At 39.0% G+C, this 14,415-nt stretch overlaps 1 protein-coding gene and 1 long non-coding RNA gene across 2 annotated transcripts in view; one reads left to right on the top strand and one right to left on the bottom strand.

Moving 5' to 3' along the window:
- Positions 1-3,826, bottom strand: part of MTMR7 (myotubularin related protein 7) — a 44,664-nt gene extending 40,838 nt beyond the window's left edge. The window contains exon 1 of the mRNA XM_005483880.4: positions 3,695-3,826. Within this exon, the coding sequence (XP_005483937.1) occupies positions 3,695-3,718 (24 nt within the window). The 5' untranslated portion in view covers positions 3,719-3,826. The remainder of the gene's footprint in view (positions 1-3,694) is intronic.
- On the top strand, positions 1,576-13,372 carry LOC113458847 (uncharacterized). Its single transcript, XR_003379497.2, has 6 exons — positions 1,576-1,759; positions 2,827-2,943; positions 5,811-7,239; positions 7,488-7,568; positions 10,748-10,854; positions 12,769-13,372. It is a non-coding gene; the product is annotated as an uncharacterized LOC113458847 (long non-coding RNA).
- The last annotated feature ends 1,043 nt before the right edge of the window (positions 13,373-14,415 follow it).

Here is a 14,415-nt window from a genome sequence, read left to right as displayed (position 1 = left end):
ACATAACTGAAATAAATCGAACTCTTCCAAAAGGAATTGTAGCTTGGATACAGAGAACACAACACACCTTATCTCAACAGAAGGCACACAGAGAGCAGTGGCAGAATATGCTAATTTACCTCAAAAAAACCCATGGAGATCCAGCAACCCAGAACACGTTGTAGGAAAGTAAAGACTGCGCATGCTGGGTTCAATTTTGCTATTGATCTGGATAGACATCTAAACAAATCTTTTGCCATTTACATTGTCATATATAAAGTGGATATAAATTACATGGGTTTCCTGATGGAGACTTTGTGAAAAAGGACATGTAATAAAATCTTATTAAGAAAGCAAGAATTATGGAAACTAGATTAAAAACAAAAGCAAACACATAGTTCTCTTGCACATGCTGGAAATTTATTCTGTGCAGCAATACATCTGCTAGAGTGATTTGTCACTAGCGTGGGAGCAGATCTTAAGTTCTGCCTGAGAGAGGCATCATTGAAAGGAAGTACCTCACTGTAACACCACAAAAATGAAAGCACTCAAGCAACTCAAGTCATCCCAAGTATTCTGTTAACACTGAGCCAAAAGAATTTGTGGGCTAAGCCCACTGAAGACAGCTAGTACACCAGGGAAAAACTGATGTGTTCTTTATTGTAGGGCCATCAATAGGCCTGCTGGCAATGTACAAACACAAATTATATGAACATATCTAGAGAGCTCTGGATCTTTCATCCTGCCCCTGGCCAGACATATCTCTACACATGCTCATAAAACATGCTTCTAATCTTCTCAGAAGTATAGCTGATTTCTTTTTTTCTGAATGTTATGAGCTGTTTGTCATATTTTGGGTTAGGAGAGTTATCCTAAATCATCTTGCTGCCCATTCCAAACTCATGTCAGTCACTGGTTTTACTAATTTTTAATTTTGAAAGGGTATGGGAGTTATATATAATTCTATTCAGCAATAAGGGATGGTCTCCAACTTTTAAACTTAAATTATGGCCTTCATACATAGGGTGGCATTTACCTTGTGAAAATACAGTGCCTATATATGTTCATACAGGCATACATTATATATGCATCCTGTTTTCTACCAAGAGTATAATGACAGAACAGTGGTGAGCACACCAAATAGTGTGTCACCAGGTGGATATGTACAGTCTGTTGGGAAAGCACCAGAATGGCCCTTGCAGTGGGAAATCCTACTCCAGGAGAGTCTTGCAAAACTTTGTGCGGGCAAAGGAGACACATAGGAGCTTCAACACAGACAGACATGGTAGAATACCTCCAGGAAAAACAACCTAAAACATATCTACAGAACAATGGACTGGACATAGGAAAGAGGTCCTGGGGTCATTGATGACATTTCTCTGAAATTATCAGAATCTGGAGGGCTGTGATCAAGATTTACTGTTAAGGCATGGATAAGGTAAACACGGAATATTTATTGAACAAATTCTTGAAGCTAGAAGGAAGCAATACTGAAGGAAGCTACTCAAGGTTTTTCAATACACAGAAGATAATTTTTGTGAAACTGTGATCTTCTGGAGCTTGCTTCCATGCAGGCTGTGGAGCCAGAGAGTGTCATCCTGCCTATAAGGAGCTCTGGCTGACTCACACAGAGAGGTCCATAAATGGACACTAATAGGAAGAGCTGGAACCTAATACTGTAAATGCTGAGAAGCTGCAGAATGTGGCCAGGTCTAAATGCTCTCTCTCCTCTGTCACTCTGACACACAGTAGTTATGTTAATGAACTACTGACCCACCTGGTATGTAATTACCTTCTGCTTTTTTAATGTCTGCTATGTTTTACCAGATTAATTTTGATATTTATGAACCACAAATCGCTACAGTCATATTTCACTTAAAATTAAAACAATTGCTGAGACCTAATGGGTGTTATGTAATATAGATCTCCCTTTGAAAGAAAAGCTTTTATTTGGGCTAAGAATTTTGTTTTCAGATATTAGTAAATTTGTTATCTTGCTAAGTATGGAATTTATCTTGCTTTTCCCTGTGGCGGGGTTTGTGAATCAGGAAAGTGTCATTATTCTGAGATTAATAACTTTGCAGAGCAGGGCAGTCACTTCTCAAATTTCTCTCAGGACAAGATTGTATGGAGTCAGGAAATGTGACACCAGAGGCTAACATATGGTACTATGAGCTTTCCCTTACCTATTTTTACATTACAGGCATTGGAAAACATTTAATGTTCAGTTCCAAACTATCAAAACCAAATTCAGTAAAAACAAAACAAAACAAAAAACCCAACAAGTACAAGTGACTTATTTCAAGATGAGGGATTAAAAAAAAAATCAATGGTATCAATTCTGTCAGGGAGCTGTAGATACACTGTTTTTTCAGTGTATTTAGGAGTAACTGGAGAGATTAAGTATTTTAGTAATCAATCAAAACATGTTGATTTTCTACATTTATATTGGAAATTTTAAAGGATTTTTGTACCCCTTGTACCTTTAAATCATTCTTCCTAAACTGCTCTATTATATCAGATACCTTTCAGCATAGCTGTAATGTAAGAGACTGCCAGGATGCAGGACTGCAGAATCACCTCACACTGAGTTAAGATTTTCAGTGACCTGAGGCATTGGTACAGAGCCTTCTCACACTATCAGCTACAGAAATGGGTTTTACATATGCAGAGTAATATTTTCTGGACTGGGACCTGGTTGTAGAAAAGAAAACAGATAAGCTTCATTGCCTGTAACGGGGACTTGCCTGGGTCTCCCATTTGCAGCAAACACAACCATTTATTTTTTTAATGTATTTTTCTACCCTTATAAGTTGATTTTAATATTTTTCTCATTCATGCTTTCAGCATTCTTCAGCAAATGGTCAGGAGCATCTCTACAGACAACTTCCACTAATTGTACCTACCTGCAGGACACAGCCATACTGTTCTGAAATTCTTCCTTCCCAAAAAGGGAGATAACAGGTAATGAAATGAGATTAGAAGGAAGGCAGTTGTTATAAATGCCTATCTTCTTACTAGATTTACAGCTTAACACCTAAAGGCCGAAAAAAATAGGCAAATAACAAGGCCCTGATGTCAAATTCATGCCAGCATATTAAATATTGATAACAAATGAAAACAAATTATTAATTTCGTATTTACTTATTTATTATTAAATAAATAAATACACAGATATTTATTTATTATAATAAATACCAATATTTATTATAATATATCCCACCGCATTTCAAATTAACATATTGCTCTGGTTTACTTTTTGTGATTACTTTTAATCTAAACCTTTTTATGTGTTAAAACTGTATTTTTTTGTTTGTTTTTTAGAGTAACGTGGCAATTTTGTTAAACAAATACAGGCCTAGTGCTTAGAAAGCTGCAGAAAAAAACAGATTACGTCGGCAAAAGATCAAACATAGCATAGAAACACTGAAGCAATTAATCTCCGAGCCCGAAATGTCGGGGCCCACGACAGGCGGCCGAGCAGCAGCGCCCCAGCCCATCGGGATGCCCGCAGCTGTCGGGCAGTGCCTGCGGTAACGGAGGGGCTGACGGACAATCCCGACCGGCGCATCCCGCAGGGCAGCAATCACAGCGAGCCGGCCGGCAGGCAGCCCGCAGCATCAGCCGCAGGCCCGTACAGGCCGCAGGGCTGCGGGGCGAGGCTCCCCCGGGCCGGGGCCGGAGCGGGGCTGCAGCCGCGGCCGGCGGGACCCACCTTGGGCATGCGGATGTGCTCCATGGCGGCAGCGCCGCGCCGGGCTCCTCTCGCACCGCCCCCGCCGCCGAGCGGCCCTGCGCACCTGGCCTGTCCCCGCCGTGCTCCGGCCCTGCTGCTGGAAACAACTGGGGTTTTTTTTAATCATAGAATTTCATTTGATGTTTTCCTGGCGTTTTCCGGTGCAGGTGGGAAGGAAGAAGGGAGGGCTTATTGCCGGCAGATGATGCGCCCGTGTTGTGATGCCGGCAGGTCAGCGGCTGGCTCCGCCTCCCCGGCAGCTGCCATGCCGCCCCGGCAGCGGGGATGCTCCGTGCCCGCCCTGGCACGGCCCGGCACGGCACGGCCCGGCCCGGCCCGGCCCGGCACGGCCCGGCACGGCACGGCACGGCACGGCACGGCACGGCACGGCACGGCACGGCACGGCACGGCCCGCAGCCTCCGCCCCGCGGCCCCGAGCGCGCAGCCCGCACGGTGTGCTGTCTCACCGAGCGCTACATCGCTCTGCCCTTTCTTTCAGGGGAGATCAGATCGGAAGCATAAAGCGAGCTCTGTCTGAGATCGCCTCCCCCCGTTTTGTTTGTTTCCTGGCCCAGCGCGTACAGTAGCTCAAAGAGAAAAGCTCCTCTTACTGAAACCGAAGCGCTGGATTTTGTTTATCTCAAGCTCTGTATGTCTGTAGTTCACGACTTTGCTGCATCCTCAGATTTGCACAAGGGAATATTTTCAGTGACACACAGTTTTCAGCCTTGTGTCAGAAATTCCTTTTGCCTTACCTATTGCCAGAGATGTGTTTTCTCTTGGAGCAAAAAGAAATGACACTGAGATGATTTTCCCAGTTTACCAGAGTGTAGATAAAGAACGAGTATCTCTAAGCATCTTTCATACTCTAACCAGCTATCATATTCAGAGCAAAAAGAGAAACTTTTCAGTGTTTATACCAATGTGCAAATGACTAGAGGTGCTAGTATATTATTTCAGATACACCATAAATATTAAATGCCCAGGTATTCTATATTGATCAAGGTATTCCAGCAATTCTTCACAAGTAGGGACTAGCCTCATGGAGGCATAGAAATAAATGTGGAGACCTGTCAAACAAGCCCCACAAAGGCCACAGCAAGAGGACTCTGCTCCAGAGCAACAGAAGCTCTCAGCATATCCTTTTCTTGCCTGCAGAGAAGAGAGCAAGCTTAATTAGTTTTGTGAAAGATAAAATATGGATTGAAAATAACATGGGGTTACCAAAAACAGAAATGCATTTTACCCCCAGGGAAAGGGAACAGTGGGTACAGCTCTACTGGTTCCAAAGTTTCTCCAATCCTGCCACTTTCTTGCTAGTGAATGGCTGGATTTTCTTCCCCCATTTCTTATCCACAAAACCCAGGGCATCAAGATGTTTTTTTTTTTTTAATCAGCTCTTAGGTTAGAGGAGGCAGAAGCTGATGAGTGGAAAATAAGTCACCCCTGGATTTGATCATTCTGCTTGCCATTCCCATTTTGGCCCATTTCTGCCCGTCTTTCTCTCATAGTTCTGCTGCTGTTTGGATGGCATCCATAAATGTGCATAAAGTGTGGACTTCATACGACTCTTGATCAGTGGCATATTTTTATTCTCTGTTTTAGGCCAGAGCATCAGAATCAACTAAGAATTAACCAACCATGAAATATGTTTCCTTTGTAGTTATAGCTGATGTGATTCATTGCGTGTATTATCATCTTTTGGCATCACCACCAATGAGTAAAGTTGGAAGAAAATACATTTATCCTTTCAGTCCCCAGAGACACTTTTACTCTGGTACATCTTGTGATTCATCGCAGCCAAGTTCAAGTCCTACAGTTGATGTGAGGAGAACTTTCAGATGCAAATGACAATGCACTTTAACTTTGCTTCACGTACATCAGTATCTGCAAAGCTAAAGCATTGCTGTCCCGGTAGCAATCAGTTGCTCAACATCCTGACACAGATTTTGGCTGATAAAATAGTTGCTGGGCAAATGCAGCTGTAAACAGAACTTGGGTTTTGATAAAAGTTACATCTAATGCAATTGTCATGTAAAGCTTCAGTAAACACAGCTTTCTAAAAATTCTCTGATAGTTTTCATTTGCATTTCAGGCTCATGGAGACTGCTGCCTCAACAGTGTGGAAATAAAATCCTCTGTAAAGGTATAACCAGAAATAATTCTGCAGATTACTGCTCTGACTTGACTAGGATGTAGGGGCAGGAAAATTAAATTGCCATGCCTACATAGGTTTTGACCTATCTACTGAAACTGTCAATAAAGTTCTTAATTTATTTCCCATGAAGAATGCCAGTCACTGAGGACTAGAATCATACCAGCATAATTATTTTCTATATCCACAAGTAACAGAGTCAGCTTTCAGCCTCATCCATAAAAACCTGAAAGCACATTTCACTTCCAATATGTAAACACTTCTGTTATAGTCAGTGGAGTTACCCAAAAACTCAGACGTTTTCCATAAAAGCTACCTGGCCTGTATTTGAACCACCATGTTAGATGTGGAAGGCTTTGTGGATTTATTTGTGTTTTCCAATGATATCTTACTTATTTAAGGGTAGTTTCCTGTGGGCTGCATTTTAATATAATACAAAATCAAAGAACACATTTAGGTACTTTTAATGCTTATTTTAAAGTTTAGTCCACAGATTTGTAGACATAAATTAAATACTGACATGTAGGCAGAAAAATAACATAAAATTGGTGGTATAACCGCTTGGTTGCTGGGACAGCTATAGCCAAGGTGACAGAATCCTCCAACTGAAGAGTCTGGTACATGGGATGCAGATGTGGAGATTGGGCTCAGCCCATGTTATTGTGGGCTAAAGGCAAACAGTGCCAGTTTGAGTGCAGCCCGGGGTTTGTGGATAAGAAATGGAGCTTAAAAAAACCCAGCTTGACATTTCACCAAGGAAATGCTTTTGGACCCACTGATGGCAAAAAGTGGTTTTTGGGCATCAGCTCTTTCTCATGCAATTCACCTTACAGGTCTTTGTACATTATTTGTTTAAAATTACACACAAACCAAATAGGACTGTATCAAAGCCAACTGACTTTCTTATCAGTTTTCTTCTAATGAAAATATTCAGTAAGATGCATTGCAAAATCGACTTTTTATAATAGGAAAAGGGAAACAGTACCACTTTTTACCATAAAATATGGTATATTAATAAATTTTCAAACATAAAATATCAACACCAGTAATACACAAGAGCATCATGTAACTTGTAACTTCTTTGTAGTTTCAAAATTGTTTCCTCCACAATTCCACAGTACTTCTTTGCTGGTTTAACCCCTTTGTATGATAAAAACCACCTCTAAAATTTATTAGAATTATGGAATCTTTAAGTTTGGAAAAGACCTCTAGGACAATTAAGTCCAGCCATTAACCTGAACATGTTACCATTAAACATCATATCCAACCTAAAGCTTTTCTGGCACAGCCTGAGTCCATTTCTTCTCATCCTGTCACTTGCTGCCTGAGAGAAGAGACCAACCCTCACCTGGCTACAACTTCCTTTCAGGTGAGTGTAGAGAGTGACAAGGTCCCCTCTGCCTCCATTTCTCCAGAATCAACAACCCAGCTCCCTCAGCTGCTCTGCTCCTTATAAGATTTGTTCTTGTTATTTCCTTTTGTCAGGGATTTTCATGCCACTTGTCAAATGATATTCATTCTATTGGAACATGTTTACACCCTAGATAATAAGTACCAGAAATTCAGAAAACAATGTGTCTGTTTATATTTGTTTCATAACTTTTGAACCTTTTTCAGGGAACATGCAACTTTCTCCTGGTAAATGAACTTGGACACACTTCAGCCCCCAGTTAATACAGCAGGAACTGCATGTACAAGGTAAAGGATGTGAGGAGCAGCTTCCACTTTATTGTTTAACTTGACTGTTACTAGGTTTGACCTTTTAACTTTTCCTTCAAGAATGGCTCAAAGTCTTTGATTTGTCCTTGTTATAAAACATTGTTACATTGTTATAAAAGCAAACTTTTTGCAGGAAGAATACCAGCCAGCCTCTGGAAATTGGAATGGTTCTGATGCTATTCTGCAGATTAACAAACTGACATTCACATCATATAACATATACCATATAACATTGTGATACATGATATATGGTACATCACACATGATATCTGGCCAGGTTTGTGATAATTGTCCAGAAATGCATAGTAGAGAAATAAAATAGACAAAACTCTAGACTTACTCAGGATATATGTCCAGTTATTTACATGATGATTTCACATATTGAAGAAACAGGTACTATTATGCCAAAGTGGTAACTGTTGATCTAATAAGAGCATTGCAACAAGATTAAAATACTCAAACCTGTTGCTCTGAAATGCTGCATTTTACATAACAAAGCATGCTGGCACAACCACCTGGAGAGACAGTGGGGGAAGGTCAGTCAGGATGTCCTGGAGCTGGTGTTTGCCATACCACACACGGCAGTTACAGAAAATCTTAGCACTTACAGGAAGGGGTCAGTCACTTACTACAATATGGATTGTAGGGGAAAAAAGGAGAAAAGTGCTTCTCAATACAGCCAGCAGAGAAACAGACTCTTCCACATGATAATTTAAAGCTTCTAAACTCCTGAAGTGGTGAAATACTGCTTAGAGATTTGCCTCTGAACTGTCGCATCTGGCACGTGCTGATCACCTTTACACTAGCTTCTCCCAAATCTTAGACAGGAAGTACTCCCCTAAGTGATATTAGAAAATAAAAATTAGTTTAAAAAGAAGGTATATATTGTTAAAAACACCTTTATCTTAACTATTTCTTAAACATTCAATCAGAGGCTCAGCAACAACTCAGGAGAAGAAAACAAAGATGTAGGGTTAAAAGCAGACTGCAACTGTGTGTAGTCTGAAGCAGTATTGCTCAATGAAAAATAACATCATGATAGCAAGGAAGCTTCCAACACTTTCACAAAGAACATTTTCTTAACTTATGGGACCATATTAATGATCTGCCTAGAGCATTTTTCCCAACATGAAGAAAAAGGTATGGCCATGGTGTATTTGGGTTTAGGGAAGAAGACTAGAGAAGAAAGAAAAAGTGGACAACAAAGGAAATTTATTCCCTGGTCTTTGTATAAGAATTAGTTAAAGCTATGTTTAAAATATGGAAGAAATTATCTTGAAGCTCCCCATTGACCTATGGTGATCCGAATTCAGTGAAGGAATTGTGTCTTTTATAGTCATGCTTATGCATGAGGGTGTGATAGTTGCAAATTAATTTTGATTACTCTCCAAATTTTACAGAAAACACAATGCTCTATGAAGTGAAATTTTAAAAAGACAGTTTTTTCCCAAAAATATATAATAAAACCCTTACTAAAATGCTGGTTTATACTCCAAATTCACACCATATGAAAGTACATTTTTGAGATAATATGTTTCTTCCTGACTCTAAAAAAGCCCTTCAAGATTAGGCTTTTTTCCTTTTTTTTTTTTTTTTTTCCTAATAAGGCGCTGAAGCCAAACAGAGTTCTTCAAATCTCTCTGCAGAAGAACTGAAACTGATGTGATTCCTACCACCTGACTGACAAACAGCCATCACAATAAGTGGCCAGAATCAGTTTTGGCTGCCTTGTGCTTCTTGAAATCCTTCTGAATTTCAGGTGATTGCCTTGGCCCCTTATCTACCACAGGATTATGGAAATAAGCTGAGACTGTGGAAGCTGCCAGTGAAGTATCACTAAACCTCTGTGGTAAAGGGGCTCAGAATATGTGGTAATCTTTAAGCTACTGACAAGCAATTTAGTTTTTGAGAAATAGCTGATTAAGCAAGGGTCATAGAAACCTCAGTGTTCAGACTGAAAATGTGTTATGAATAAATTCACATGCGCTTTGACAAAACTTGCCCATTTTTATACTTGAATTCACTTTGTTTCACCAGGTCAGTACTTTTCAGGTTCCATTACTGCTGCTTGGGCTTAGGGAAAAAGTTAAATTTTGAGTGGGTTCTGAAGAAAGTTTTGGCATTTCTGGGCTGAAAGCTCTGAAGCTCAGGAAATTTCTTTTCTCTAACTCTTGACATTTTCTCACCCTGTGTAGTATTACATTTCTGTTCTTTATCTCTGTCAATTATTTTCATGAGAAGACAGCATTTGATGTAATCTGTTCCCAGAGAGGAATGTCCAGAGTATTGCTAAAAAATACTTTTGCTCATTGGTCAAAGGGCCCATGAATTATTATGGTTGAATGGTCCTCATTTGAGCGGAAAGGATGCAATGTCTAGGAAAAAATATCTGTGAGATGAGATGTACTATTAACTTCAGATGGTTCTGGACATGGTTGTACAAAACTGCCCACTTTGAGTCAACAGTTATAAAAGCCAATGAGTTAACAGTTAACATTAATCTGACTTAATGGCAATGGTCAACTCATCCAGCACATGTCTACACCGTGTTTTTTGCTGCGTGCCACATCATGAGCCACTGAAGTGGGTTGTTATTGCCAGCCTACATGTCTAATGCTGCTGATCTACATCTGTAACAGTATCAGGGGGACCATTCCCATCCTAATGTCTCAAGCTGTTCCATGTCTTGGTGCCCACACAGGGCACACAGGGCTCTCACCTCTGTGCCCACCAGCCACCTGCCTAGTGCACCTTAAACATCACTGGGTTAGGTAACACCAATGCTTCTCACTCTTGGCCTTTCTAGTCCTACAGAAGAGCCTGGGCTTTGGTTGGAATCCCCTGTGGTGTCCTCAGAGGCAGAAAATAGTTTGTCTCTGTAAAGCCAGGAATGAACCTTCTGTGTTCCATAAGCATCTCCTTTCTTGCTGAGATGAACAGGACAGTAAAGATTAGGGCCAAATCCTCAAGTGGCTGCTCTCTGGCATGTAGAACTTAAGTTTATTAGCACATTGTTTGGTGGTTCTTAAAAGGATTGAGGGCATCTCAGGGCATCTTGGAAAATTTTGGATTTTTTCAGAGGGAGAGAGAGAATTGCACTTGGCAATTCCTGTTTCTACACTGTCAAGGAGTGCTCAACTACAAAATTTTCCTTCCAGCAGGTCCAAGTAAGTCCGGGGTGGATCTAGCTTCACTGTCTCTGATTATATCTGTGGGCAAAAGAAGAGAGAGGAAGAAAGAGAAAAAACATTGTCAGACTGACAAGGTACAAGTACTTGTGGACTGGTATTCGAGGAACAGATTCCCTGCCTTTTATGTTTTGCAAAAGTTGCACTTCAGAAGTGTCTGTCTGTAGTATTTATTGCATATTGGTAGCTGGAAAATAAATTTCAGAGAACAAATTCTCTAAATTTCCAAGTGTCTAAGCCTAGCTTCTGTACTATTAACTCTTAGAACGTGTTTATCTTAATTGAATTATCTGAAGTCTTAATCTTTCTGCTGTGTTTTGCAAGAAGGAAAGTTCAGCATTTGGAGAATCATTCCAGAAAATACTGGGATTCAAGATAATTTTATTTCTTTCAGATGCTTTGGCTTTTGATGTTATTTTTCCTTGTCAAGGTTCCTACTGTTTGTGGATAAGCCCTTTATTGGAATATTTCCAAAATCAAAGGAGTCAATTCATTTGTTTCATATTTCAGTGAATCTTTAAATGTTTGTCTTTAAATCAGCATTTGTTGAAAAATATAGTTATTTTATTTGTTTGACTTTTGTTTATATTCTCATTATAATGCAGAAATGGGCAAAAGAAATATGGCCTACATGAGAGAAACACAGAGACAGTTAGATATATTTCTCGTACATGAAACTTATAAGAGACACAAACCTCAAAAATTTACTTCTAAAAAATAAACCCAGATATCCTATAATTAAACATTTATTTGAAGTGAACCTTTAAAAATACCAAAGGTCTGTCTTCACAAATGAACATTTTTAGCATGACTAAAAAATTTGTAAAGTAAGAAAGATAAGGTTTGTCTGAGTTGATTAAACAGTGCAGAAATGCACATTTTTGGTGGAAGACATGATGTTTTTACTAGTCTATCACTTATTAACACCCAAGTACATTGTTATCTTGAAGTATAATATGCCACTGTGATTTTTTTTCTTCAATGTGATCATCAAAACATAATTTTTTGTACTTGACAGGGAAGAAAAATGGAGGATATGAAAAGCAGATGACAAAATGAAACTATATAGTCTTAATTTTTATTGCCTGAATCTCTTTCTGTATTTGATATTGGTAAATATATTACATTGGTATGTTTACCAGTTAAATAAACAATCAGTCAAACAAAGCCCTTGAGGGCTTATTTAAATAGAAATATGTGATGTGGATTTAGTAGAGTAGAAACCCAAGGTCTGTGTAATTTAGAACCTTGTGTAATTTTCCCATCAGTAAATCACACGTGGTTTCCTTCACAGCAGTGACCTTAGTTAGATTTTGATATGGCAGTAACTGTAGGCATAAATCATAATAAACTCCATGCTACATCAATTCAAGGAAATCAAATTTCACAGTCTATACTAACTCCATCATAAACTCATTTTTCCAGCATTCATTACCTTAACAATTCATCAATTGAGTCTATTAGCCATACAATGCAATGCATTACTTTTAATGTGAGAAAGTAAATTGCAGTATGAATTACAAGCTAGAAGGCTGGGTTTTTTCACATCTTTGAGAAAGCTTTTTGTGGGTGCTTCTCTTTGTTATACTCTTTGTTGGTACATATTGAAGGGATTATGAATTCTGGCTGGCATCTGGACACCTTAATGGGTACTCAGAAGTTGTACAGTCAGATTCTTCATTTCCTAAATGATTTTTGTATTATTAACTGAAAACAAATCACAGAATTAACTGGTTTCTTAGCCAGCAACCCTCTGCACTTAAAAAGTATGACAGCTCCCTCTTCACCAGGTGAATAGAGGAGCCAAGTTGCAATAACTTATAGGCAGCAAATGCACGAGCACCAGAAGTCTCCAGGAAAAGATACACTGAAGTAGCATTGCCACCAATAAAATGTCCACATAGATATATGCAAATCATATTGCCCAGTGCCAAGCCTTGCTCCAAAACTTACTGCACAAAAGCCAACTAACAAACTGCATTATTCCACAGGTTAGACCAAAACTAAGCAAGGAGGAAAACAGCTCTTCTACTCCAGGATGTGAATAGCAGAAAGTGCTTCTCATTATTTCATCCATAGCTGTCTTCTTAAAAGCACACTAAGGTTTTGCATCACCTTGGTAACTGTAGATCTTGGAGCAGATGTTTTAAATACGATAAAGACAATGGCAGTATGTCCTCTTGCTATGAAACTCCCAGCAAGTGGACGTGGTCCAGAATTCCATTCCAGAAGATGATTTCACAACAGTGAATTAAATCAGGATTTCTACTCACAGGTTTTTCAACAGATTTCAATGTTAGGTATTTGTTGGAGCCTGGTACCTATTTTGATATTTTCCCTGAAAACTCAGAGCTATCATATTACTCAAAGGATGGAAAACGCAATAGTCAGACAAAACCAGTTAGTATCAAAAGAAATACAAAACTGTGTATTTTTTCATCACTTTGTATATTTTGTATATTATACTCTGAGGTTTTCTTTTGGTTTTCTTGTTGGTTTTTTGTTGTTTTTGTTTTTATTTTTAATTTGCATTTAACAAGGCTCATTAAGTCAAAGGAATAGTCATGTGCTTGTTCTTACTGGCAGTAGAGTGTGAAGTAGCTACTTTTTCTCTGTATGATTTTCTGTTCTGTAGAAATTGAGACATTTCTAGTTATTAAAATGAAAACTGGTAAAAAAATAGCTATTTTTCAGAGTTTGTTTCTCTCACTGTCTTTTCTCTTGAATGTAACTTTTGACAGAAATAAATAGTAGCAAGTTTGCACTTTTTAAAAGCATCTTGCTAAAATTAGCCTTATTTGGATGGTGTAAATGAGAACAGCGTGAAAGTCCCTATTCAGCAGAAGGAGCCATAACAAATGTATCAGAGTATTGTCGGGAGGAAGTAGACCAAAGTCTTTTTCAAGCTGAATTACAAAAAAAAAAAAAAATTAAAAAAAAAACCCACAACAAACAAAAAAATCCTCAACAAAACCTAAAAAAAAAAAAACAAAAAAAACCAAAAAAACAAAAACCCAAACACCAAAAAGCCCACATAAGTAGCAGTTAAGAATAGAAAATATGTTTCTGTTACTGCTGGTGGATGACACATTGTGTAAGACAGCTGCAAGTCTTCATTTCTCTGAATCCCCATCCTCCTTCCCCTTGAACTACTCTTTCCTTTTTAATGGAGGATTTTGTTTCTTCATTAGGAATCTAATTCTGCAATACACTGAACTCACCCAAACTCCAGGGGCTTTAACTGGGAGGATTAAAGTCACTAGACAATCACAGAATCATAGAATATGTTGAGTTGGAAGGGACCCAAAAGGATCATCAAATCCAATTCCCGACCCTGCACAGGAAGGACATCCCAAAAATCTTCCCAGGGGCTGTGCAACACCTTGCAAAATAAAAAACTGAATAAAAGGCATTTCTTCTTTTGCCTTTGAACAGGCTTCCAGTTAGTACATCTGTTCAATGAATGAGAATTTCTGGGTTGGCACCTTCAGTACTGCAATACATATAGTCTTTGTCACCTTTTTACTATCAGGTTTAACATAAATGCCAACAAGCCTCGGGCATCTGAACCTCATTCTTTAGTCTTTGCATTTCTTGAGTTGGAAGGACTACTCATTGTATCCTTATTATGTAAGGGG

This window comes from Zonotrichia albicollis, chromosome 5 (assembly GCF_047830755.1).
Source record: "Zonotrichia albicollis isolate bZonAlb1 chromosome 5, bZonAlb1.hap1, whole genome shotgun sequence".
Lineage (NCBI taxonomy): Eukaryota > Metazoa > Chordata > Aves > Passeriformes > Passerellidae > Zonotrichia > Zonotrichia albicollis.
The sequence above is the reverse complement of the archived record's forward strand: the minus strand, read 5'-3'. Positions and strand labels throughout refer to the sequence as shown.